The sequence below is a fragment of the Miniopterus natalensis genome, chromosome 17, assembly GCF_054644295.1.
Source record: "Miniopterus natalensis isolate mMinNat1 chromosome 17, mMinNat1.hap1, whole genome shotgun sequence".
Taxonomy (NCBI): Eukaryota; Metazoa; Chordata; class Mammalia; order Chiroptera; family Miniopteridae; genus Miniopterus; species Miniopterus natalensis.
The window spans coordinates 10,230,224-10,256,490 of NC_142097.1; the positions used below are offsets into that span (position 1 = coordinate 10,230,224).

The following is a 26,267-nucleotide window of genomic DNA, read 5'->3' on the forward strand; positions in this document are numbered from 1 at the left end:
CCCGCCCTCCCTTGCGCTACAGGGTCAGAGCTGGCCTTGCCGGGCGCGCGCTCCAGTCGTTGCTTCTCCCTTCCCGACTCCTGGGTTGAGCGACCTTTTAAAAAGACAGGGGGAGGGAACTTTTACCTCTCCACCTCCCCAAACTGCCCAGTCCCGCACTGAGGTTTAAGATTTGAAGGACTGAGGGTAAATATAGACCGCTTATATTCTAATTTGGAGTGTATTTTCACCTTCAATAAAAGTTTGGCATTAATATCCCCCCCCGCCAGCTGGAAATGGTCTGTTCTGTGAATCGGTAATGAAGAAGGCGGGGCCGGTCAGTGTTCCGGGAGGGGATAGTGCTGGGGCCGTCCTTGGTCATGAATATGCAGTAATCTCGCTGAATATGCATGATAAATCAAGATGGCGGGGCCGATTGCTTGTCCGGAAGTAGTTATTTGTCGAGAGGCCTCCTGGGACCCGTGGGCATCTTCTGGCCGCTAATGGAGTCCTGTACGGAACTGTAGTGCGGGATTCCCCGGCTAGCGCCGCTCACAGAGACCTCAGCTCAGAGGCCTACTCCGGAAAGAGGCTGGCCGCTGTCTGGGAGAGAGATCACGGGACCATGACAATCCAGGAAAAGCAGATTAGCCACGGGGCGGGACACAAGCCCTGGGGGATTCGGGGTCAAGGCATTTGAACATTAGGGAATCCTCCCCCTTCTAGAATATTTCGGAAAAAAGATCGGGGTGGGGGGAGGCGGGGTAGGACTTCCACGATACTTCCAAAGCAGAGATGACACAAACTGCACAGCCACATTCAGAGTGATCCTTGTTTGATGTCAACATCACGTCACCACCCCAAGTTGGCCCGGGAGGCGGGCTGCACAACCACCAGGAAGGGAAACCTCACTCAAGGAAAAAGGGCAGACTCCCTTCCCCCAGCGCAGCTGCTCGCTCTGTTTGCCTGAAAGCTCCGAACACTCCAGCCCCAATGCTTTTCTCCCTGTTGCTGGGGGGAAAATCTTCCCAGGGCTCATGGCCTGCCTGCCTCAGCTGCTTTGATCTGCTCCTCAGACCGTATCCCTTAGTTATGCTCTGATCCTCTAGCCCCAGCCTAGATTCCACATCTCTTGGGCCTCAGGCTTGATCCAGGTCTTCCAGGCAGTCCTTTTCCACCAAGTCCCCAAGTTACCCTTGACTCCAAAGGCTGTCCCTCTCCCACATCAGTTCTTTTCCAGTTACTCCATGGTTTTATGCCACTCTCTATTTACCCTTGTCCCTCCACCCCACGCCAACCTCCAGCTCTCAGAAGATGGTGGGTTCAGTTCCCTGTCAGGGCACATACCCGGTTTGTGGGTTCAGTCCCTTTTGGGGTGGGTGTGGGAGGCAACCAATTGTTTCTCACATCAATGTTTTCCTTTCTCTGCTCCTTCCTCTCCCTCTAAAAAAAAATAATAAATTCAATAAATAAATGAATAAATAAAAAAATAAAAGAGAAGATGCCACGGTCTCAATAGAGCACATAATGCTGCAGCATCAGGACCACCACCACCTCAGAGTGCAGGATGGCACATACCAGGGCAGGGTGGGCCTTGGTGACCACCTAGCTCACACACATAAAGGAGACCAGGGCGAGGATCACCACTGCCCCCACACACCTCCAACTCGTAGGATCAATGGGCAGCAAGGGACAGCAGAAAGAGTCCTGGTATGGAGCCCACCAGACCCATCAAGCCAAAAAGGAAGGCCACTGTTGGTAGGCAGGATGGGAAGCCCCAGCGATAGTGCCAGGCTGCCCAGGAAAGCGAGCACATAACTCAGGGCAGTGTAGAGACCCTTCATCCCCTTCCATTAGTATCCCTAGTCCAGGTCCCACAATAATGATTAGTCCTACTGAAGACAAGTGAGGAGGTTGTGGAGGCAGGGGCAAGGCAAAGGGCAGCTGGAAGAGGCATCGACAGATGAGCAGCTGCAGCAAGGGTAAGTGGGAAGTCTGGTAAGACACCTGGGAAAAGGGGCCCACGAAACCAGCAGGCAGGCCCCCCACCCGGCAGGGCCACAAGCAGACCCTTGGTGGCAGTACAGGTGCCAAGGGAGGCTGGGCAGAGTGGAAGGCCCCAATGGCTGGGTGAAGTCAGGCAGGTTGAAGTAGGGGTGACTGCCAGCTTGTTAGGGAGAAAAAAGCTCGGGCATTAGGACAGCCATAGTCCAGGCGACTTGGGGCAGGGAAAAGGCCAAGCTGCAGTCTAGGACCCAGGGGAGGGGCAGGCGGTTTGCCTGAAAGATGGATGAGGTAGTACAGGGTGGGCCGTTACCCAGTTTCTCTGGGTAAGTTGTTCCCAGAAGGAGAAAAAGAAGATCCAAAAATGCTCTCTTGTTTTGAGGAAGGGGAGGTGGCCTCAGATGCTATGTGTTTATGTGATGTCACAGGTTCCAGGGACATCTGGGTACACCACTGTGAATTTTATTTGTTCCTTCTCTAGGACAGCTGGGAAGTTTTAGGGGAGGAGGGGAAAGGGAGCAGCCAGGAGTTATAGGGAAAGAGGCCATGCCTCCTTAGCCCTCACACTCACCATCTTTTCTTGGACTTGCTCCTACCCTCCTGGCTCAGGGCCCCTGGGCCCCTTCAGAGCACCAGCCATTGTGACCTGGTTGGAGTGGGGGTGGGGTTCTTCGCTGGAATCTTCCTGAGCTGGGGGTGGGAGGTTCTTCCTTGGAACCTCCCTAAGATGGGGTGGGCCTATTTTCTCCTTGTGTACAACTCTGCTTGCTTTATATCTATGCCTGTGACTCCAAAGTTTTTCTGATTCTTTTTTTCTCTTTACGACTAGCTCTGTGATGAGACTTCTTTGGCTTTAATTTGTTTATTGAAAGGTTTCAGAAAGGTTTTTCGGAACGGAGCTCCGAGGGCTGGTTTCTCTGTCTCCTGAGTTTTGAATTTTTGAACACCAGGGAGGAGTCTTTGGGACTGTCCCTCTGGAGTTTCAGGAATATGTTTCTTCTGTGTGTGCTTCCACCTGTTTCGTTGGTGCTGTCCCAGGAGGCCCACACCAAGGCCTCTGCATTTACCGACAAGTACATAGAATTGGATATTTCCTCTGGTGGACAAAATACCTAGCTGCGTGTTCATCTGCGCTGGTAGTCATTTATGTGTGCCTATTCTGAAAGGCTGGGTATTCCTGGCCCTCGGGGGTCCCCTGCATTTCTGGGGATGATGATGTGTGTGTGTGTGTGTGTGTGTGTGTGTGTGTGTGTGTCCTGGCCCTGTGTGTTGAGCCTGGCTCTGCGGGTCACACCGGGGCCTGATTGCCAGCCTGCCATGTTGTGGGTCTGAGCCCTGAGTGGGTGTGCTTGCTCCGGGCGGTGTGCAACGCTGAGTGAAGGGCATTTAAGGGGGGCGGGGGGGCTGTCCCTTCCTAGGGAGTGGGTGGTCGTGTGATCCTGCGGGAGTGCTGCAGCCAGGCCCGCGCCCCGCTGGATGCCCAGCCGTCCGGCGGCCCAGCGCACAGCCGTTCCCCTCCCGGGATCGGTCCGGGCAAAGGCCGTAGGGCGCGCTTGCCCCAACCCGAGCCCGGAGCCTTGCGTCGGTGTGGGCTGCACTACGCCGGCCTTCTCTCGGCGGCAGCGGCGCTGGGGGGGACTGTTTCCGGGGGTGGGGGTGGGGGTAGGACCGGGGTGGGGGGGGAGCCGATGATGTCAGCGGCGGCGGCGGCTGCGGGGCCGGGCCGGGGCCGGGCGCTGGGGGGGCCGGGGCCGGAGCCGGAGCCGGAGCTGGAGGCGGGCGAAACAGGAGCGGCCGGGGGCGGCCACGGTGATGAGCCGGGCCTGGCGGACGCGGCGCCATCGCAGTCAGGTGGGCCCCGGGCGAACCGGGCAGGGCCAGGGCGGACCGGAGCCAACAGCCGGGCCCCCTCCCCGCTGCCCGGTGCCGCGGGGGCCAGGGTCGCGCCCCGCGCCCGACCGCTACCCTTTGGGGTTGACCTGGGGGCTCAGGGGTCGGGGGCTGGGCCTGGCCCCGCCCCCAGGCGCGCACGGCGCTGGGGGGAAACTAAGGGGCCCCGGTACGGCTTCCGACCCAGAGGCGGCCGGGGGAGGCGCGATCGCTGGGGGCCGGGGAAGGGGCCGCCCTAGCTCCCTATCTGAAAGGTTAATTCTGCAGCCGAGTGTCCCCCTCCCCTTCTGGGGCAGGTTGGGGGTAGGATTGGGCGGGTGTGAGCCCGGGCCGGCGCTGCTTGCTGCTGGGAGGGCGATGGCGTAGGAGCCAGGCAGAGAGGGGGAGGGGTGGGCCGGTGAGCGCCCCAGAGTTAGGGTGTGCGGGGTGCGCAGGACCAGCAGGGGCCCCTAGAGCCGCTGCGCCGTCGGGGCAGGTTTGTGGCTGTGAGTCCTGGAGATTGTGTGTTTCCTGCTGTGTTGTGAGGCAAGGTAAACCTCTCCTTCCTTCGCTCCACTGTTTGTTGGTCTGGCAACCAGGGGTCTGGGTAGGGCCCTGGGCCATAGGGACAGAAAGCCAGATGGTGGGGTGTCCAGTGTTGTGGGGCAGAATTACAACATGTGGCCCTGTGGCTTTGGGTGACAGGTCCACATTCCAACCAAGGTATAATACATGCAGAGTTTGTTAGATGTGGGGTTTTAGGCAGGTTTTATACCAGCATGTGTTTTCTTCTACCTACTCCACATATGAACTATTTATGAACTGTTTTCTGCATAGCTAGCTGGTGTAAGTGCTCTGGACAGCACCAGAGTGCAGGGTGTATGTGCCTATTTGGAGGGGTGGTTGTTTACCTTTAAATTGGAAGGTGTCTTTTCTGGGTCCCATTTCTGTGCTGCTGAGGTGTGGTCCGGTCTTGCTGAGGATGGCCCCACTGGATAGGTTCCTGGGCCTTTGTGATGAGTGAGTTGCATGGGGGGGCACATCTAGAACTCAGGCACCACCTATCATGTGAGACTTGAGAAACCCTAGGGTGTGTCTCAAGTACTTGTGGAGCAGCTGGCACTGGTGTGAGGGGCTCTGGGTGGAATGTGCAGGTTGTGTTTATGGGATCGTGGGCAGCCTAGTGAGGGGAAGGTTATGTTGTGTGCAACATTCTCTAAGGGATTCTTTTGTGACATTGTTTGTGGGGAGCCTGTCCCTACTGTTGGGCTGGGAGGCGAGCTGTTCAGAAAACACTTGTGGGGAGGGAGGTGGCGTGACAAGGGCATGTGGGCCTCAGCCTCGAGAGATCAGCCGCAAGCTGTGTGTGCGTGCCTGCCTTTTGTGTGTTTAAGTGGCCTTGTGGGGCTGCTGTGGGTCTATGTTAGGAAGAAGGCAGGGAGATAAATATGGGGCAGAGCAAGGGCAGCAGGCGGGAGGCTTGGGTGTCGTCTGGGTGGCCCAGCTAGTCTTGTACAGGGTCTGTGAGCTTTCTTCTCACTGGCCTGCCCAGCGTGTCAGGGTCACTGGGAGGAGAGGCCTGGCGGCTGCAAGGAAACTGAGCTTGGACAGAGTGGCTCCTTGGTCATGTTTACGTAAAGGTCGGGTGTGACTCTTGTCGCTGAAATGGAAAAAAGAAACACAAAGTTTTCAGTCTCCTACCTCCTGCTTCACCCTCTCTCTGCCCCCCTTGCTGGTATCTCTGCTTTTCCATCTCTTCTGTGTCAGTGACGCACACTGGGCAGCTCCTGTGACTGTGGAAGGGTCTGAATTCGCTCACTAGGCAGATTCCTCAGAACAGGTTTTCCTCACCTTTGGGGCCTGGGCCCTTTGGTAGATGTGTGTGTGTGTATGGGGTGAATGGTGTGTGTGCTCCCATTGGGAGAGTGGATGTGCATGGAGGGTGGAAGGGCAGGGAAGCATGATGGCTGGGGCCTCCACGGAGGAGTTGCTGGTGCTGTGAGAGGCCTGCACAACAGGTGCAACACAGCTGGGTGGAGGGGAAGGAGGTCTTGCTATAACTGAGGGGTTCTGGCCCTACCGCTTCCTCACTGGCATTTCCCTGAGTGAGCCTCAGTTCCTGATCTGTGAAGTGGGACTAATTGGCTGCCCTGCCTATCTTCCAGCAGGGTTGTAAGCAAGTAGCACATGGGAAATGTACCTGGGAAGTAGCTACAGTTTGGGACTATGCCTATGCCAACAACTGTGAACCCTCTGCCAGTGCTGAGCCCCTGTTGGGGCTTGGCTAATAACAATAGCAGTAAACACGAATTTAGCACTTACTATGTACCAGGCACTATTCTCAGCATTTACATCTGATCACTCATTTAGCCTTCGCAGTGCCCCATGAAAGTAGGTACTCTAGGCGCCTTTCTTTTTCAGATGAGACATCTGAGGCCCGGAGAAGTAATTTGTCTGAAGCCACTTAGCTAGTAAGAGGTAAAACTGGATTTGAACGCAGGCAGTCAGATTCCAGATCCTGTGCTCTTTTACGCTTTCCTCTGCTGCCCTTCTGAAGCTTTCTGTGGCCTCTCTATGCACACATTTCTCCCCAATTTCTGTATAACTTAGCACCTGCATTTCAGAAGACCCATGTGCTTAGTAACTCAGGGAGTCCTAGCTTGTGGAGTGAGCTAATATCTGCTGCTGGGTGCTGGCCATAGAGGTAAAAAAATACGTTGATGAGCCAAGTGAAGGAGAGATTGTCCTTGTCCTGTGGGTCAGGGAAGGCCAAGAGGAAGATGGCATTTGAGTTCAATCTTAATACTTCAAAGGGTTTTGGAAAAGGGGTTGAGGAAAGGTTGTATTTCTGACAGGAGAACCAGCATAGGCAAAGGCATGGAGGTATGGGATGTGTTGAGGTTGGATAGCACACTGGGTGCTTGAAGGGAGACTAACACAAGTCAGGATTAGAAAGGAAGATTGGAACTAGACCCTTGAATGCCTGGCTGAGGAATTTGAACTTTATTCTGGAGTGAGTGGGGGCCAGTGAAGAGTCTGAGACTAGGAGTAATACTTCCTGAGCTGCGTTAGGGACATTGACCTTCAGTGAGAGGAAGGCTGGATGGTAAGCCTGGAGGCAGGGGAATAGGTGGGAAGCCATGTCCTTGGACCATGCAAGTGTTAACAAGGCCCTGAGCTAGTTTGGGGGCCAGAGGTGGGTTGAAGGGAAGACTTCCAAAGCCATTTTCAAGCTGGACTGCAGATTTGACCAGACTTGGTGACTGCTGGATGTGGGGAGCGAAGGAAAGGCCAGAGTCAGACATGACACAGTTAGCACTTAGCACGTGAGACTTTGTGTGGTGACTCCTGCAACCCGCTGGCTGGCCATAGGCCTCTTCAGGGCAGGATCCAGCAGTATGACAGAGGGAAAGACTCAGCATCTGGATTCACACAGGCCTGGATTTGAATTTTGACTGCTGCTCACCAGCTGTGTGACCTTGAGCAAGGTATATTGACCCCTCTGTGAGCCTCAGTTTTCTTATTTGTAAAATTGGGATAATATCAATACCAACTTTGGGTGGTGGTTTGGGGGAAATCATTAAGTAAGGCAATGCATGTAAAGCCCTGGAAGCATATCAGGCAAGGTGTGAGTACCCCAGAAGTGGTCAAATTGCACCCATCATCCCAGCTCCTGGCCAGCTCAACCCAGCACTGAGGATGGCTTCCTTCCCGACAGACTACAGGCAGACTTTGAAGAAGACAGGTTCATGCATTCACCAAATTAAAAAAACCAAACCTCCTATTACATATTAGGCACTGTTCTAAGCACTGGGGTTAGCAGTGAACAAAGTAGACAAAAATCTCTCCTTCCTGCCCTGGCCAGTGTGGCTCAGTTGGTTGGGCATCATCCTGTGCACTAAAGGGTTGCCAGTTCTGTTCCCGGTCAGAGCACATGTCCAGGTTGCGGACTCAGTCCCTGGTGGGGGACGTGCAGGAGGCAGCCGATTGATTGATGTTGCCCTATCTCATCGATGTTTCCCTTCCTCTCTCTCTAAAAATCAATAAACCATTTTTAGAAATATCTTCCTCCCTTGGAGGTTACATTCTAGAGGTAAATGAACAATATGTTTTACTAAGTGCCAAAGAGAAAAATACAGTAGGGGAGAGAGATAGGAAGTTTGGAGAGGCAGGGGGTGGCCAGGGAAGGCCTGGGGGGCAGTGATTTTTGAATCTAGGCTTAAATGAGGTGGGGCGGTAAGGCATGAAGCTATCTGAGAAAAGGACATTCTAGGCAGAGGAAACTGCAAGAGGTGGAGTGTGTCTGGTGGCAATGCTTGCATCCCCACCTCAGTTACACCTCTAAGATCACGCACCAGTCAGGAGTAGAGAAACAGTAAAAACAAATAAAAAACTAAAAACCACAGAGCCACCAAACCCACCATGAAGCCTGATTTCTGCCTCTTTTTCCTCACCACTTCCCTCCACCACTTTCTGGAACTAAGTTCCCAGGTGATAATAAGAGCTAGCACTTAGCCTTACTGTGTGCCAGGCACTCTTCTAGGGACTACCAGTTACCCGCTCACTTACTCTTTATGATAACCCTACGAAGTGGGAACTTTTCATTTTCTCCACCTCATAGACAAGGAAACTAAGATACAGAGAAGTTAAGTAGCACCCAGGGCCACCTAGTTAGTGTCTCCTCCACCTCCCATAAGCCCTTGTAGGGCAGTGGCCAGTGGTGGGGCTGTTGAACTCAGGAGAGCTGGATTCAAACCCTACTTGGTTAGCAATGAGACCAGGGGCAAATCACCTGCTACTATGTTCTCTATACCTGAAAGTGAAGAGTTTATAGAGTATTTACAGCCCTAGCCAGTTTGGCTCAGCAGTTAGAGCATCAGCTTGCAGACTAAAGGGCCTCAGTTTGATTCTGGCCAAGGGCACACACCTTGGTTGCAGTCTCGATCACCGGCCCTGGTCAGGGCACATGCAGGAGGCAAGCAATTGATGTGTCTTTTTCACACCGATGTTTTCTATCTCTCCCACTCTCTGAAAAGCAATGGAAAAAATATCCTCAGATGAGGATTTTTAAAAAGTATTTAAAACCTCAGTTTTCTCATCTGTACAATGGAGTTCATGATAGCCCCTGCCTCACTATGGTCCTTTTGAGTGTTGAGATGTTGCAGATAAAATGCTCTGCTCTCTACTTGGTACATAATAAGTATTTCATAAATGTCAGCTATAAGTACATACCATGATTATGATGATTCTAGGTGATCTCTAAGGGCCAGGCCAGCTTTGGATTTTTCTGATTCTAAGAAGCCTTAGTAGGCCTTGTCCAAGTATCTTGGCAGCCAGCACACAGCCATGCCTCAGCAGGCACCATGCCTATATGGTGGTGCAGGTGGGCAGGCCTGGCCAAGGGAATGTGTGGGGACTGGAATTGAACCTTTGCTTCGCTCACATGTGCAGGGCTACTTCCTGGAGGAAGGGCTCTTTCTCTAATTTTAACATATGGGCTGTTGAAAGAAAAACACAACTGTTTTTCTGTACACTGTGCCCACAATACTTCTGATATCAGGTGTGTGGGTTTTTCCTGCACTGACCAATTCTCTGACACTAGCTGGGTGTCCTACAATTCAATTCAATTCTGACACTAACTACCTGGAGATAATGTCACATCCCACAGGTTAAGGGCTCAGTCTCACAAGACCATCCCCACTTCAGATGCCAGTTGCAAATCCAAGCCTCCTGCACTTCTGACTGGCCAGCCATAAATTGGGGTTTACAGTGACCCCTTCTTCAGATTTGATAAATTGCTAGAATGGCTCCCAGAACTGAGGGAAATACTTATGTTTACTGATTATATAATAAAGAATATAATAATACAGATGAATAGCCATTGAAGAGATATGTAGGACAAGGTCTGGAAGGGTCCTGAGAGCAGGGGCAGAATTCTGTTTCCAGAGTTAGGGTGCACCATCCTCCCAGCATGTGGACGTTTGCCAACCTGGAAGCTCTGTTAGACCCATAGTTTAGGAATTTTTATGGAGGCTTCATCACGTAGGCATGAGTGATCATTAACTCGGTCTCTAGTCCCTCTCCCCTCCCAGAGGTTGGGGGTGGATGGGACTGAAAGTTCCAAGTTTCTTCTTTTTTTTTTTTAATCTTCACCAGAGGATACTTTTTCCATTGCTTTTCAGAGAGAATGAAAGGGAGAGAGAGAAAAAAAAAAAACATTGATGTGAGAGAGACATATCAATGGGTTGCCTCCTACATGTGTCCCGACTAGGGCTGGGGATCAAGCCACTGAGGTACGTGCCCTTGGCCGGAATCGAACCCAGGACCCTTCAGTCTGGTACTCTAACAACTGAGCCAAACGGGCTAGGGCAGTTCCAAGCTTCTAATCATGGCTTGGTCTTTCTGATGACCAGCCCCTACCCGGGAGTCCATAAGCAGTCACCTCACTAGAACAAGAAAATGCTCCTGTCACCTAGAAATTCCAAGGGATTTAGGAGCTTGGTGTCAGGAAGCAGGTCAAAGACCAACTATTAGAACAAAAGATGCTCCTAATGCTCTTATCACTTACGGAATTTCAGGAGTTTTAGGAGCTCTGTGTCTGTTAGGGAAATGAAGACCAAATATATATATTCCTATTATATCACAATATCATAGCTGTAAACAAACCCTTCACCCCGATGTGAAATAGTCAAGAACACAGGCTTTGGAACCAAACTTCCTGGGATCAGACCCCAGCCCTGCTACTAACTGGTCATATAGTATTGGATAAGCTACCTAGCACCTCTTAGCCTCAGTTGGTCACTTTAAAATGGGGAAGCTAACTGCTACTTTTGAGGGTAGTGAAAAGGAAGGAATAAATGAGGTAATGCAAGTAAAGCACTGACTCTTGGGGGTCCCAGTGGGCTGATGGCTGTCATGGGAGGGAGTGCTCCCTTTCCTCACGTCACAACCAGACCCATCTGCAGTCCAGCAGCCGACAACGGGGTAGCACTGACCCAGGTATGTGCCTGGCCATTGGGGCTGTTGAACTTGTGCATATCACCCCTGTTTATCACCTTCCTGCTTCTCCAGGAGAGGAGTCAGAGCAGTCATTTGGGAAATTGAAATGGACTATGGAGGGAAGGCCTTTTAATCCAGATAATATGATTATGAAATGGGAAAAGAAGGGTTTTTTTTGCAGGGGGGTGGGAATCGTATGAGGAACTCCTGATGCAGGACACCTCAGAGAACATGTGTGACCCAAGGCATTCAGAAGAGAGTGCTCCCATGAATGAAGGGCTGACAAGAGGGGCCAAGAGCTCTGTTTTCAGGTCAGCAGGCCTGGCTCTATGAACAGGCCCCGCCTGTTATTATCAGCTCTATGTGACTTTGGCTAAGTCACTGTATGGCTCTTGAACTCAGATCTTCAACTAAAAAATGCAACTCCAAAGCCCTGGCTGTGCCCACGGGGGAGAGAGTGGCTGTGACATGCCTTCTGCACAGTGACTGCCACAGCTCACATTTGGGTTGCCTGCTGTTCTTTTTGGATGAGCTTCCCAGAAAGAGATGAGATACGGGTTGTGTTCTACCCCACATTTTTAAGCCAAAGTCCTAAAGCCCCCAGCTCTCAGATTAAGAAGTGGAGCCTAAGTTTCCTCACCCCAGTCTGGTGGTCTTCCCAGTGCCCTCCAGAGACTGGAACAAGCTGGGCACTTGTGTATGACTTGTGGTCTTTGGTGGTCTCCTGGCACCTGAGCCAGAAATCCCCTCAAAGATTTATGGGTCTGGCACCTGTGAGAGGAGGTCCTCTCCTTATTTGAATATCTAGCAGCTTGGTCCAATAAGAAATCTCAGGCAAAACTATTTTGATACGTAATGAGCCCATTTTTAAAAAGACAATATGCAAATGTTTGATTTCCTTTGAGCTTCAAAATTGGGCCAAAGGGACTTGAGAGCGATCCAATAGGCTTCCCTAGACTTACAGGCCTAAACTGAGCTGCTGTATGTTTGGAGGTAAATTGGGAATATGCAAATTATCTTTTCCTGTACTTCTGTGGGCCAGCAGAACAAGGCTGCAGTAACCTGTGCTATCTCCTAGGTCCAACTGGATATGGCTAAGCGAATAATCTGACAGAGGCTCCTGGGACGGTCAGGGTCTGCAAAGCAGCCCATGTCCTCTTTGACCCTGAGCGCTGAACCACCCCCTAGCTCCTGGGGTCCCTTATGTTCCAGGTCCCTTACTGAGGACATGGTTTGTTTCTTCACAGAGGGAAGAGGCCTGGCAGAAGGGACTTGCTGAGCCACCCCCATTCTGCTCCATGTTGGCTGTGCTCTCAGGTGAGATGGTGAGAGGTCTGCAGCTAGGAAAATTTGGACCTGAAGCAGCAGGCCAGCAAGGACAGCCATTTTGTCCAGGCTGCGGAGTCTTGTGAAACAGTCATCAGTAGTTGGGGCTTCCTTCTCCCAGTGGGAAAGAGGTGTCCGTTGCTTATTTCCCTAGTCTGTAACTTTGGAGGCTTTAACCTTTGACCCTCATCAAAACCTGAGGTATCCCTGGCATCTTCCAGCCCAAATGTTTAACATACTGGCGTTGGATGCTGGCCAGATGTGGGTGGTTAAGATTAACCTCTGACTTCTGTGATCAGAAGTTTGCCTTCCACTAGTCTCTGACCAACAACATCTGACCTCTTCCAGCTCACCTCCCTGATTTTAGAGGTCCCTGCTCTCTGCCCAGCCTCTGAGATCTTCCTCTGGCCTTTTCTTCTCGGTTTAGGCTGGCGCCATGCCCCCCCCAGCAGAGGTGACGGACCCATCCCATGCCCCTGCTGTCCTGCGCCAGCTCAACGAGCAGCGGCTCCGTGGCCTCTTCTGTGACGTCACCCTCATAGCTGGAGATACCAAGTTTCCTGCTCACCGCAGCGTCCTGGCTGCTTCTAGTCCCTTCTTCAGAGAGGCCCTGCTTGCTTCAGCGCCACTGCCCCTCCCACCAGTTATTGGGGGCTCAGCCCCTAACCCTGCCACCACCACAGCTGCCTCCTCCTCTTCCTCCTCGTCCTCCTCTTCCTCCTCTTCTCCTCCTCCAGCCTCACCCCCTGCTTCCTCCCCACCCCGGGTCCTAGAACTGCCAGGGGTCCCAGCAGCTGCCTTCTCTGATGTCCTCAACTTCATCTATAGTGCCCGGCTTGCACTGCCTGATGGCGGAGGGGATGGAGCAGCTGTGGCAGAGATCGGAGCTCTGGGGCGGCGCCTGGGCATCTCTCGCCTACAGGGCCTGGGGGAGGGAGGTGATACCTGGGTACCTCCTGCCCCAGCCCCCATGGCCACTTTGCAGCCTGAAGAGGACAGCTTCAGGCCTGGGCCTAGGCCAGCCAGGGAGTGGGAGAGTGACAGGGCTGAGGCCCAGGCCCCTGACTCGCAGCCCCCCCTGCCCCGACAGTCCTTCCCCTGTCCCCGATGTGGAAAAAGCTTCATCCATCCCAAGAGGCTACAGACCCATGAAGCACAGTGCCGTAGGGGGGCCAGCACTAGGGGCTCTGGCCCTAGTGGCCCCACAGGAGTGGATGCTTCAGCCCTGCCCGCCACAGTGGGCTTCAGAGGTGGCCCAGAGCACGTGGTGAAGGTGGTGGGCGGCCATGTGCTGTATGTGTGCGCGGCCTGTGAGCGTTCCTATGTGACCCTGTCCAGCTTGAAGCGGCACAGCAATGTGCACTCCTGGCGGAGGAAGTATCCCTGCCGCTACTGTGAGAAGGTGTTCGCCCTGGCTGAGTACCGCACCAAGCACGAGGTGTGGCACACAGGGGAGCGCAGGTGAGTGTCTGGGGGTGGGGGCAGTGGAGTCAACGTGTCCCTGTCCATAAGACATTTCCCCATTCTGTCGTTAGAGCTTAAAAAGGCGGCTTTGTGAGTTAGGCAAGGTGTATGATTATTCCGTTTACAGATGAAACAGCTGAGGCCCAGTGTCTCACAGCTGGGGTGGGGGCATTGAGCTAGGACTGCTGTCCCTCCTGAGGCTGGCAGGGTGGGAATAAGCAGCATGAAAGGAGGGTGAGCAAGTGGCTGAGGGAGTTCTAGGTCTGAGTGGAGGGTAGTAGAGGGTGTGGGAAGTTGAGGCCCTGACTCAGCTGGCTTTGTCCCTGCCCCGTTTCCTCTGTCCGGGCCCAGGTACCAGTGCATCTTCTGCTGGGAGACCTTTGTCACTTACTATAACCTGAAGACCCACCAGCGAGCCTTCCATGGTATTAGCCCAGGCCTCCTAGCCAGTGAGAAGACACCCAATGGAGGCTATAAGCCCAAGCTCAATACCCTCAAGCTATACCGCCTGCTCCCCATGCGGGCAGCCAAGCGACCCTACAAGACCTACAGCCAGGGAGCCCCCGAGGCTCCTCTTTCTCCAAGCCTCAACACACCGGCCCCTACAGCAATGCCAGCCAGCTCACCACCTGGACCCCCACCTGCCCCAGAGACTGGCCCCCCACCCTCCGTCATCACTTTTGCCCACCCAGCTCCCTCTGTCATTGTTCACGGGGGCAGTAGTAGTGGTGGAGCAGGGAGTGGGCTGGCCAACACAGGTGGGGCCCAAGCTGCCTCGGTCATCACTTACACTGCTCCCCCGAGGCCCCCCAAAAAACGTGAGTACCCCCCTCCTCCCCCAGTGCCTGCACCCATGCCAACCAGCCCAGCCACAGCAGGCAGCCCAGCCACGGCTGCAGGGCCTGCCATGGCCACAGAGGAGGCCAAAGGCCGCAACCTGCGGGCCGGAAGGACTCTGACCTACATGGCCAAGCCAGCTGGTGGGATTGGTGGGGATGGGGGTCCTCCTGCAGGGCCTGGCCGGGGTCCTCAGCTACAGGTGCCACCTCCACTGTGTCAGATCACTGTGCGGATCGGTGAGGAGGCCATTGTGAAGCGCCGCATCTCAGAAACTGACCTGCGTCCTGGGGAACTGAGCGGAGAGGAAGTGGAGGAGAGTGAGGAAGATGAGGACGATGAGGAGGAGGAGGAGGAGGAGGAGGAGGAATCGAAGGCTGCTGGGGAGGACCAGCTCTGGAGGCCCTACTACTCGTACAAGCCCAAGCGCAAGGCTGGAGCTGCAGGCACAGGTGGCAGTGGGGGCAGCGGGGGGCCCAGAGGCCGCAGGCCACCACGCTGGAGACAGAAGCTCGAGCAGAGGAGCTGGGAGGAGACCCCAGCGGCTGAGGGCCCCGGCGGCCGTGCCTGTGGCGAGCGGAGGCACCGCTGCGGGGACTGCGCCCAAACATTTGCTACCCTGAGGAAGCTGCGAAAGCACCAGGAGGCCCACAGTGGGGGCTCCCACAGCTCCCGGAATGGACGGAGGTCTTCCACCCGCTTTGCCTGCCCTCACTGCGCCAAGGTGTGCAAGACAGCAGCCGCCCTGAGCCGCCACGGGCAGAGGCATGCTGCTGAGAGGCCTGGGGGCACGCCCACACCTGTCATTGCCTACTCCAAGGGCAGCACTGGCACCAGACCCGGGGATGTCAAGGAAGAGGCCCCCCAAGAGATGCAAGTCTCCTCATCCAGCGGGGAGGCAGGTGGCGGGAGTGCTGCTGCTGAGGAAGCTTCTGAGATGGCCTCAGTCCAGGACCCTGTCATCTCGGGGGGTGAGGAGCCCCCAGTGGTGGCAGGAGGGGGCACCTATGCATACCCACCTGTGCAGGAATTTCCACTGGCTCTGATTGGAAGCGGCCGGGAACCTGGTGGTGGTAGGGGAAAACCTGGGAGTGAGGGGTCAGTGGGGGCTGGGGAAGGGGACCGAATGGAAGGGATAGGAGCTGCCAAAGTCACCTTCTACCCTGAGCCCTACCCACTCGTCTATGGCCCCCAGCTCCTTGCTGCCTACCCTTACAACTTCAGCAACTTGGCTGCTCTCCCAGTTGCTCTTAACATGGTCCTACCTGATGAGAAGGGTGGGGGGGCCCTTCCTTTCCTACCAGGGGTCTTTGGCTACGCAGTCAACCCTCAAGCAGTACCCCCTACTCCCCCAACTCCACCCCCTCCAACTCTTCCTCCATCAGTCCCCCCTAAGGGAGAAGGGGAATGGGCAGGGGTTGAGGGAACCCAGAAGGGAGATGTGGGGTGAGCTCTGGGTCCAGATCTCCCCTTTCACCAGATGTCACCCTCCCTGAACACCCCCGCCACTACCAGCTCCCTGGCCTCCCTGCCCCTTGGGAGCCTCTCCACACTCTTGTGTGCAGGGACTTAGGGGCTCCTGGAGCTCAGGAGTCAGGCTGCTTTGTGTGAGATTGTAGTTTTCCTATCTCCTGGGAAGGGATCTTTGGTGGTCCCCCTCTCGGTTCTCCTCCAGGGAATGGCCTCCATGAGGGGCAGGGCCAGCTCCCATTCCCTTCTCCAGCCCTTGGGGCAACTGAGCAATATACTTAAATGAATCTCTACTCATGGCCCCCACCAGCTCTGAATGTCTAACCCACCCCCCTGATTCGTATACCTAGGGGGAAACCATCTCTCACCTAATGACCCCCCTTCATTCTGAAGCTGTCTCTAAGCCCTTGCCCAGATGCTTCCCAGCACATTCCATTCTCCATGGCCCAGGGCCTGGACCAGACCATTGTGATACCTGACACCCACCCACCTGGGAGCTTGGCTTTGGATTCTATTCTCCCCATGGTGGATTTATGTGTCCCTTTTTCCTTCACGTTAAGATGCCATGCCTTCCTTGGCTTCTATGCCTTTGGATCTTCCATATTCCTCCTCATACTTCTAGACTCTGGAGATGGCCTCTCCCAATCCAGGTCAAGGAGGTGTTGGGGAGGAGGGCTACCCATCTGTCTCTTTCCCAGCCCAGGGCAGCACCAATCTTGGCTCTCTCTCGACCCCCAAATCCAGTGAGCCCCAGATTCTTCCAAGGCAAAGAGGTGAGTAGATGACACCTCTTTCTGCCTCTTCATATGGCCTCTTCTGGGCTAAACCAGATTTGGGGGTGAGGAGGGAGGAGTTCCATATGGGGTGGGGAAGGATATCTACTTTCTCCCTGTTTTATTCCTGATGGTTTCTCCCAGACTAGACCAAATAGCCAGACAAATAATGGGGGTTGGATGGGTGAGTAAGCCCAAGATTTGCACATGACCTCCCATCCTTACCTTTACCCCCATCTTCCCCAGTATCACTCCCTCACCAATCACTCCAGATGGTTTTGGGGAAACCATACTATTCCCTTGGTGGGCTTTGGGGTATCCCCACCAACTTTCCCTCTACAATAGCACCTTATACCCCATCTTTGATTCAGCTCCCCACACCCAAAGATCCCAGCCTAGGGATGGGGTGCAGGGACCTTAAATAGTCCCTAATCCCTAATTTGCACTAGTTAACCCTGGTCAGGGTCCCTATGTTTCCTTCCAGTGGGTTGTTGGAGAAACATTTGCTCCTAATTCTCTGATAAACTGGGCCTCCCCACTCTGTGATTGGATGAACGTTTCCCATCCCCCCACCTCCCCCTCCAGAAAAACCCAGCTCACAAGGGGAGAGCCAGCTTGGGGGAGCAAATTTGATAAATGGGAATTAGAGAAGTGCAGTTTTAAAAAGGGGGAAAGTTGCTGTCATCAAAATGGCAGCCTTTTTCCCAGCTACTGTTTTCTGGGGCCAAGATGGCTGCCCTCTCAAAAGATGTTGAAAGGGCAAGATCATGGCTTTTAGAGGAAGATGAATTTGGGAGGAGGGACAGGAGCATCCCCCTGCCTCTTATCCTCTCAGACTACACAGAGGGGAGGTTCTTGACAGGCCCCCTGAATGTTAACCATGGAGGAGTGTTGCTCCTTCACTACTCCTCTGTCTCTTTGCACTTTTCTTGGTCTTGGCCACAGTCCGAGTGAAGAGTTTTCCTACTGAATGTACCAAGTTCCAATTTTTATGGGAGAAAAAAAAATTTAAACAGGGAAAAATGCAAAAAAAGAAAAAAATCACTAAAAAGTTCCCACAAATCTTGTTTCTGGCACTTTACAAAAAACTGCGAAAAAAGTACCTAATAAAGAATACATATATATATATATCTATATCTACACACAAATTATATATATACACACACAGCGGAACCACAAGAGAGACTGAGGAAGGTCTTGGAGGCAGGGGGCAGATGGGATGACAGTCCCCTTATATCCTTAACCTGAACTCCAGAGGCAAAAAGGCACAGGAGATGGAAGGGGTTGAGGATGGACCAGGGAATTTGAATTTCTGCAGGTCAAAATTCTAAGACCATTTTGGGAGGACTGAGATTGTAGACATTTATTTTTTGAAAATATGACTTAGGAAAATAGTTTCCAGAAGTTGGTGGTTCTGGGCTACAAATGAGATTATGGCGAAATGGAGATTAAAAGATAGGGGGAACTTGAATATTGTGAACTTCAGATGTTGGAAATTTGGGGTGTTACAATTTCATCTTTTGAAAATTACCGTCTTGTCAGTTTGTGCCCTCTTTCCTCATGTTCCCTGGGAAGAAGGGTGATGGTGGAGTGGGAAGGCTACTGGTTCTGTGCCACAGCACGCAAGATTTAGAATTCTACAGACTCTAGTTCTATATGTAGTGAGGACCCAGATTTAGAGAAACTGACCAATATTTATCTCCGCATTTGTGTGTGTGTCCAACTCTCTAGGCCAATAAACCAACAAGACAAACAAACTGTGCTCCGCAGTGGGATGCCAGGTGCAATTATTTGCGTGGCTGGTGGGTCTGGCTGGACAGGGACATGCCGACCTTGTTCCACAGGGATCCTTGGGAGTTGTAGCCCTATTCTCCCTCTTAGGACAACAACCTCCAGCAATTGAGTAGGTATGAGGTACTTCATTGTAACTGCAGCAGCTACGAGGCTCAAGCTGAATTCGGTCTGACCTCCAGGCAGAAACATTAAACTCAGTTCAGTTCGCACAGCCTGCTGGGCACAAGATCTTCATGTCCCAGAAAGGTGTCGCCATAAACCAGGTGCAACCCTTTCTCCAAATTGAAACAGGCACAAAATATGTGATGGCTGTGAGACACAACCACCTTTCTTTTTCCATTCCTAGCCTCCCATTGGCTTCAACTCCTTGTCCCCAGTGCTCTCCCTTGTATTTTGTCTAGTGTTACAGAGGGATAGGTAAGTAAAATGAGTGAAGCTAGTCAGGTGGGTGGGAGCTTTGAGGAACTGACCAGGGTGGGCAGCCACTAATGAGCTCTAGCAGGTTGTTGCCAACGGGAATGAGGCCTGGTGTTACTGTAGTTCCTTTTTTTTAATTTTTAAGAGAAGCCAGAAATCCAAATTTCTCTGAAATATCCAAATTTTAAAATTAGCTAACTAATTCAAATGTAGAATTTTGCAGGCCAATGCCATGGGCCACACAAAACATAAGTTCACAACCTCTGATACATACTGCATAGTGCTTTTGTTCCCATCTTCTCATATGATCCTTAGAGTAGGGAGCAGATACTATTATTAGCTCCACTGTATAGATTTGGAAACTTAGAACAGTTTAGTAGCCGTCCAAAATTTGGGTACCAAAGCTGGAACTTGGAGGTTTTTAAAGTATGCTCTCTCCTCATTACAAATACATCCTTTTGGAAATAACCTTTTTCTCTTATCCTAAAGATAATACTTATTTCAAAACATATTAAGTTATAGAACGGTAAAAACAAAGGAAAAATAACCACTAGTCCCAACATGCAATCATAAGTGCTATTAATTGGTGTATTTCCTTCCAGAAAAAAAGTCCCTATTTATTCAACAAATGTTGAGCAGGACATGTGCTAGGTGCTGGAGATATTACAGTACAAGACGCAGTGCCTGCCCTCATAAGGCTTACAGTCTAGTTCTTGTTCTTTTGTTCCTTTTTCCTGGGAACCTGGATGTTGATATTCAAAAGAGCTTCTTTAAGAAGCCGAAGAGTAAAAAAGCTAATAGTGCATTTCTGGTGGGCCCAAGGCTTCCGTACACCCAGCCCCACTTGGGCTCTCTCCCGGGAAATGGGATGACTGGATCCCTAGTGAAGGAGTTAAGAGGCAGGAAGGGATAGGGCTCTAGAGCACTGCCGAACTCTCACGTCAGCTGGCCGAGGACTTGGGTCTTGGCTCTAGGTCCTAAGGAAAGGGGTCGGGCGGGGGCAAGTGGTATGTCGCGTCCAGGAAGATGACGAGGGTCCCAACACTCGTGAAGATGATGAAGGTCCACAGGAAGAGGCGGTCCACTACCATAGCCACAAATTGCCAGTCCTCCTTCAACTGGGGGTAGGCAGAGGAAACTGTCCCTGAGCTCCAGACCCCGGGGAAGGCCACCCCCAAACCCCCATACCCTGCCCTGGTCCTCCTACCACAGCTCTGAGAAAAAGGCCGACTGCGAAACCAGAGAGCTGAGCTACCCACGGTTGGTGACAGTAAAGAACCAGTCGGAAAGCAGGGGGCGGGACCAAATGAGGGACGCTTCCAATCAAAAATAAAGAGCGAATAGAGGCGGAGCCTGAGTTTGCGGGTGGAGCCAAGGCCACCACGGCTCTACCCTGCTCCACCCTCTCAGTTCTTACCGAGTCGTGGTCCTCCTGTTCCTGCAGCTGTCGAGCGATGTAACTGATCGAGGAAACGACCTCCCGTAGCTCGGGGGGCAGGCTCACAGCGCGGTTTGGACCATCGATAAATCGCCGTAGATCCAGGGCAGACAGTTCAGGCTGGAACCTGGAAGAGGCGGGACCGTTCGATCACGTCCCGGGTGCAAAGACATTGCCAGCACTCCAACACCCTGCCCCAACACCCCGCCTTCTTTCAGAAGCTTTCAGGCTCCCCGCCACCGGCGGTGACCTCGCCAGCCTTCCTTAATTCCTCCCATCCCTATGGCTTAGCGTCCACCTTTCAGCAAAGCGAGCAGCAGAAGGGGTACTACAACTCCCATGATGCTCAACCACAGCATCTTTCGGGAGCTTAGACCGCCTTCCTCTGCACAGTCTTCTGGGAACTGTAGTTCTACCTCTCCTGAGTAGGTTCTACCTGTTGGGTTTGGGGAAGAGAAAATCACTCGAAGGCTTCCGGATGAAATATTCATCTGTTCCCCGACCCCAGCCACTTCCCAGAGACTCCCTGAGGGCTACAGGAGGTGGCTCGGGCTTCTGGTCTCTCTCAGATTTGGGTCTCTTCAGACCCAGGTACAGAGGGAGTTTGTGGATGAAAATCTGCAGAGTAGAAGAAGAGGCATGTTGGACGGGTCGTCTCATGCTTTCAGAAGCAGCCAACTACCCGCACACCACATGCCCATTCCTGAGCATGCGTGTATATGTCCTACAGAGCTACACAGGTAGGGAAATGCAACCACACAGCCTTCAGAGCTCTTAAGTGGGGTTGGGAGGCTTCCTGACTGGAGAGGAAGGTTATGAGGATGAAGAACCAAACCCTGAGAGTGTTTCCCTGGGACCCTGGATGGGTAGTATTGATGAAGAGAGTGTGGGACCTATGAAATGGTAATGATGGGAGGGTAAATTTAATTGTGCAACGTTTCAGCACCCAGCAGGGTTTGGCACTTCAACACTCCATGAACAGTTGTAGTTCTCCCTCAGGTCTGTGAAAGGGAAGGTTGAAGTGGTAGGAGGGAAAAGTCATAACTGGGCAAAAAGCCAAATACTAAGAGCAAGAGGAAGAGATTTTCTTACCTGACGGACCCACAGGGGCATTTGGTGGGTGTGAGGTGAGCGATGGTGTAGGTTGAGAACAACGACGCTAAGGATGACTGAGAAGGTGACGAGGATCATGGTAAACATGAGGTACTTGATAATGATGGGGACAGACAGGGAGGTCTCGGGCACTTTGTCTGCCAGCAGCAGTAGGAACACAGTAAGAGTCAGCAGGGCAAAGATCGAGAGCCCCATCTTCTCTCCTTGGGGGGCAGAGGGTAAGGCAGAAGGATTAGGCTTTGCCAGAAGGCAATCCCCATGGCATATTTGGTGACCATGCTCCCAGCCCACTTTTGGAAGGACAGACTTTTAGAAGGGCCAACTGCATGCAAATGATTCCTATATTTATACCTCCAGGCTGGACTTATTCCCTTAAACTCCAGACTTACATTCACCTGCCAACTTAATCTCTCCACTTGGATGTCCAATAGACATCTGAAACTTAACATATCTAAAAACAAATTCCCTCATCACCAACCCCTTCCATAGTCTTCCCCATTTCATAAATAATTTCATCTTTCCTGTGGCACAGGCCAAAACCCTTTGAGTCATTTTCAGCTCTCCTCTTTCTCTCATCCCATATCTGATTCATAGAAAACCTAACGGCTCTACCTTCAAAATATATCCTGAAACTGATGACTTATCACATCTACCCTTACCACTCTGCTATAAACCACCCTTACCTCAGGTCTGAGTTATTATAAAGGCCTCTTTGCTTCATCCTTTGCCCCTCCCCCTCCCTCTTAACAGAACAGCCAGATTTATCTTGTTAAAATGTAAATCAGATCCTATCATTAAAAGTTAACAAAGTATATAAGAATATATATGCCAGGTGGTTGGTTATTCCTGTGGCATACAACAGGCACTGCAAACTTCATGGAAGGTATTGAAATAAATAACTTTTATGGTCTGCTCTACTTTAGTCCTATAATATTTGGTTCCAAGATTTGCCTTGCTCCAGAAGGAAGTAAAAGTCACATTTGGAAGTATGTTCTCGAGCTGCATTACACTCCTTCCCTAGGTAGAAAGAGGGCTTGATTTCAAAGAGAAGGAAAGCATATTTTGAATACCAGGAGTTAAGGGTATCAGTCTGAATCAGATTGGCACTAACCAAGGTTGAAATAGCAACACTGCCTCTCCTAACTGTGTAATGTCAGACAAATGACTTAAACTCGCTCAGCCTCTTTATCCTGCTCTGTAAAATAGGAAGACGAAGAAGTACTTACCTCACAGAGTTGTTGTAAAGGTTAGAATCGAGTTAATATTTGTAATGTGTTAATTGTATTACTGCACAGCCACTGCTCAAAAATAGCAAAGACAATACCACCACCTACATAGAATTTACTGGGTCCCAGGCATAGTTCAATTAACTCAGTTGATCCTCAAAATAATCCTATTCTGTAGGAGCAATAATCGTCCTCATTTCTAGATTACAAATGAGACACATAGAGATTAAGGAATTTGCACAAGATTACTCCAACTACATTGTGCTGCCTCCTAGAGAAATGTTGGCTATTATTTCCAAGGAAAATGGGACTTTAAGAGACAAGTAGGTGTCTAAAAAGTGAGGCAAAGAGGATGCAAGGAATGAGGACAGGGAAAAGGAGAATTGTCTAAACCTGGGATCTTGTTGGTCAGAGGAGTGGAGGTTGCAAGGATGAGATACTAGGATTCTGAAGAGTTCAGAAATTACTGGGTGGAAAGAAATGGGCAGCAGAAGACAGGCAGAGCCTAAGGCTGGAGGTAGAATCTGGATCCAGATGAAAAGGCTCTGGTTGAAGAGAAAACCTGAGTGAGATTGCTGAAGTACAATCCATGATGGCTTGACTTGGCAGAAAAACCTTGCCTGGATTAAGGGTGGAGAGGTGGAAGCTGAGCTCTTAGTAAAAAGGAGGGCTGGGCCCCCTTTACCCCTTACCTGCATCTGGCGGCAGGTAGAAGACGAAGATGGCCAGGAGAGTGATGAGGATGCAGGGGGCAATGACGTTGACCAGGTAGAAGAGAGGCTTCCGGCGAATGATGAGGTAGAAGGTGACTTCTTCATGCTGTCCTTCCCCCACTCCCCTAGGATCCCCCGGAGGCCGGATTAGCCGAGAAGGCTTGTGGATAATTTCCCATTGGCCATTTTCTTGGTGGAGGGGAAGAACAGGAGAAGGAGACACAGATGTGGGACCTGGTCCTTGTTGGTGCCGGATATGGCTTGCTCTGCCCCATTCTAGAGCAGAGGAGGCTGATGTGATAAGGGGCTAGCTGTGGACACTAGGCTGGACAGCCCATCACTAATAAACTTAAATAAGTCTTAATTTCCATATTTGCAAAATGCAGATAGTCATACGTATCTTGCTGACACCACAGGGTTGTATTGGCATTGCTGTTATTTATCAGCCTGTTAGAAACTGGAAGCCATAAAACCCATAGATGTGGGAGCCAGGCCCACTCACCAATGAAGGTCCCTTCATGAATATGGACTTCCTGCTGTTCCTGTCCATCTGGATCCAAGCCAGTGTCCAGGCTGACCTCTGAGCTGTCATAGCTGTAGGAACTGAACACCATGGTGCAGTTCTGCCAGTCAAAGGGAAAGTAGGTGACCTGAATGGAAGGAGGAGTCATTAGAGCTGGCAGAGAACTGATCGGGGCTGGGGGAGTTAGGGAGGTCACAGGGCAGATAGGGATCATAGGATATGGAGCACCAGGGAAATGGGGGCCACCAGGAGAGGTCACAGGGAAGTGGGGGTCACCAACGAACTGGAAGGTTATTAGGGGAGGCCAGGACCAATGGAGGGGAGTTACTGAGGAAAAAAGGAAGTCAATGAAAGTGAGCAGAGAAGATGAAACAATGGAAAATCAGGAGGGCAAGAGAAATGTGAGGATCAGGGGGATTAATGGAGAAGGGACGGGAGTCAGGGTATCTGAGGAGGGGGAGGATTTCTAAGAGCGCCTTGAGTGTCCCAGGTGGAGCCCAGAGACCTGGATGCTGCAGCTACTGCGATAGATGCCAGGGGGCTGCCAGCGTACGGAGCCGTCGGAGGCTACGACGACGTCAATGTCCAGAGCGACATCAAAATTTCCGTCGTTGCTGCAGGGAAGGTATCTTCTCACCTGGGATCAGGCCCCGCCCTCCGAATGGCCCGCCCTTCCAGAGGCCTCGCCCACCCCCAGTCCTGGGAAGATCCTACTTGTTTAGCAGCACCACATCTGGAAGCCACACGGATTTAGCCGTGATGCGGAGTAAATCGATGTCCTCGTGCTCTGCGGGGTCCCAGCTCAGCCTGTAGTCAGTCCACTCCTAGGGAAGCAGAGGCTGAGGGCGGCTGTTAGGGGCTGGAGGCCGGGAGGCAACTGGGATGCCCGAAGGAAGTGGGCAGTGCGTGCAGGGGTGGGGAGCAACACGGACCGGGCTGGGATTCTGGAGGCCGGGCGTTCTGATTCCCGCTCCACCTGCACTTGCTCGGACTCCATCAGCTAATCTACCCTTTCCTCGCAACGGGCCCCAATTTTTTAGTCTGTAACAACGAAGATGTTGCATTAGCTATCGTCTAAAACAGTGGCTTTCAAACTGCAATTCGGGACCCTTTCCTGGGTCAGGAATCAAATTAGGGGCTCCAAACCAGTGTTTTAAAAAAATTAGAATGAAAAATAAATGAAGTACAACTCCCGTAGTAAAGATGGGTATTGTTTCCTGAAGCTCCTGTTTCAGTTATAAATGTGTTTTGAGTTTGTGATGCAAAAAGTAGTTTTGACTGGGCCGAACATTAGAGGAAATTTGTAACGGCAGCGGGACACCCTTTCCCACCCCGTGGGGCCTCCGTACCAGGTCTAAGTACACCTTTGTGCTCATCTCCTCATCCTTCTCGTTCTAGAAGGGAAAAGTTTAAAAGGTAGAGGTTATGTAAGTGGAGAGAAATGGGGGATTCGACGGGTCAAGCTCTCCCTGGAAACTCCACCCTTTTTCTGAGTCCCACCCTCCTGGTTCCAAGCCCCGCCTCTACCTCGGAGCTCCCCGCAGTCGGTAATGTCAGTCAATGCCTCTACGAGTCCCGCCCCGGGCGGGCCCCACCCACTGCTAGAAATTCACCCAGCGCCGTTGTTGACTGACGCTGTCCCGCCCCAAGCTCCGCTCCAGCCCGTGACCCCGCCTCAAGTCAGTCCATCAGGCCCAGTTCCACTTCAAGGTTCGTCCCCAGGCAGGTTCATCACCGTTCCCGGTTCTGCCCCTGGCCGAACCTGCCGGTGGTGCAGCTCTCAGCCTGGTCCCGCCCCAGCGGTCCCCGAGTCCCGCTGTACCTAAAGCCACGCCCCCGCCCGCGTGCGCCCTCACCAGGCTGATGAGTTGCGCCAGTCGGAGACCAACGCTGACCCTGACGCGGTCTCCGACCTCCTTCGCCGGCCGCACCGAGCTATCATAGCCCGAGAAAAGTTTCTCGCGAAGCCGGCCTTCTGCCTCCGAGCCGCGGGCGCCTGGAGGAGAGGCACTAAGTGAAGCCATGGTGCTCGGCCACGACCTCTGGCCCTGTCACTGGCCCTTTGAGGCCCAGACTTACCCGGGGCGAGCGACGCCCCCAGCGCCCCCAGCAACAGCAGCAGCAGCGCTCCTGGGGTCATAGCCCGGCCGCTTTCAGTGAGTTCGCTCGGTGAGCCGCCAGGACGGCCAGCGCAGGGGAAGTGACGAGGCGCCCAAGAATGTGCACCTGTTGTTGGGGGGCAGCCGCCGGCCCACCCGGCCCGTCCCGCCCCTGGGACTTGGTCCCGCCCCGAACAACTGCCAATGCCCGCCACCCACAGAT

At 52.5% G+C, this 26,267-nt stretch overlaps 3 protein-coding genes across 7 annotated transcripts; 1 reads left to right on the plus strand and 2 right to left on the minus strand.

Annotated features, from left to right (window-relative positions):
• Positions 1–1,491: 1,491 nt before the first annotated feature.
• SLC35G6 (solute carrier family 35 member G6) lies at positions 1,492–3,111 on the minus strand. Its single transcript, XM_016222395.2, is given in 7 exon segments — positions 1,492–1,672; positions 1,674–1,754; positions 1,756–1,826; positions 1,828–2,025; positions 2,027–2,057; positions 2,059–2,146; positions 3,096–3,111. Coding segments are annotated over 7 exon segments (666 nt in total).
• A 648-nt stretch (positions 3,112–3,759) lies between these two features.
• Positions 3,760–18,490, plus strand: ZBTB4 (zinc finger and BTB domain containing 4). 4 transcript variants are annotated; one of them, XM_087825893.1, is made up of 4 exons: positions 3,760–3,834; positions 12,099–12,168; positions 12,605–13,638; positions 13,993–18,490. In XM_087825893.1, exons 3-4 carry the CDS (start codon positions 12,614–12,616, stop codon positions 15,926–15,928), a joined length of 2,961 nt encoding a protein of 986 aa, XP_087682019.1. In that variant the 5' UTR covers positions 3,760–3,834; positions 12,099–12,168; positions 12,605–12,613; the 3' UTR covers positions 15,929–18,490. The 4 variants fall into 4 exon arrangements, with proteins under 4 accessions (XP_087682019.1, XP_016077984.1, XP_016077983.1 ...); XM_016222498.2 differs by lacking the exon at positions 3,760–3,834 and adding an exon at positions 4,308–4,403; XM_016222497.2 differs by lacking the exon at positions 3,760–3,834 and adding an exon at positions 5,810–7,340.
• Positions 17,879–26,139, minus strand: CHRNB1 (cholinergic receptor nicotinic beta 1 subunit). 2 transcript variants are annotated; one of them, XM_016222500.2, is made up of 11 exons: positions 26,025–26,139; positions 25,802–25,941; positions 25,295–25,339; positions 24,660–24,769; positions 24,451–24,559; positions 23,925–24,072; positions 23,402–23,611; positions 21,463–21,686; positions 20,807–20,988; positions 20,350–20,497; positions 17,879–20,050 (listed from the first exon to the last, which is right to left on the minus strand). In XM_016222500.2, exons 1-11 carry the CDS (start codon positions 26,083–26,085, stop codon positions 19,910–19,912), a joined length of 1,518 nt encoding a protein of 505 aa, XP_016077986.2. In that variant the 5' UTR covers positions 26,086–26,139; the 3' UTR covers positions 17,879–19,909. The 2 variants fall into 2 exon arrangements, with proteins under 2 accessions (XP_016077986.2, XP_087682020.1); XM_087825894.1 differs by having other exon boundaries at positions 23,402–23,713.
• Positions 26,140–26,267: the final 128 nt, after the last annotated feature.

Bases quoted from the DNA above. Each gene is read 5' to 3' on its own strand.
- ZBTB4 (XM_087825893.1), top strand. From the start codon at position 12,614: ATGCCCCCCCCAGCAGAGGTGACGGACCCATCCCATGCCCCTGCTGTC. The intron at 13,639-13,992 runs GTGAGTGTCTGG...GTCCGGGCCCAG, and splicing joins TGGCACACAGGGGAGCGCAG to GTACCAGTGCATCTTCTGCT.
- CHRNB1 (XM_087825894.1), bottom strand. From the start codon at position 26,085: ATGACCCCAGGAGCGCTGCTGCTGCTGTTGCTGGGGGCGCTGGGGGCG. The intron at 25,340-25,801 runs GTGAGGGCGCAC...TTTCCCTTCTAG, and splicing joins TGGCGCAACTCATCAGCCTG to AACGAGAAGGATGAGGAGAT. The intron at 20,498-20,806 runs GTAGAACCTACT...CGCCTCTTCCAG, and splicing joins CTCTTCCCCAAACCCAACAG to GTTCCAGCCTGAACTGTCTG.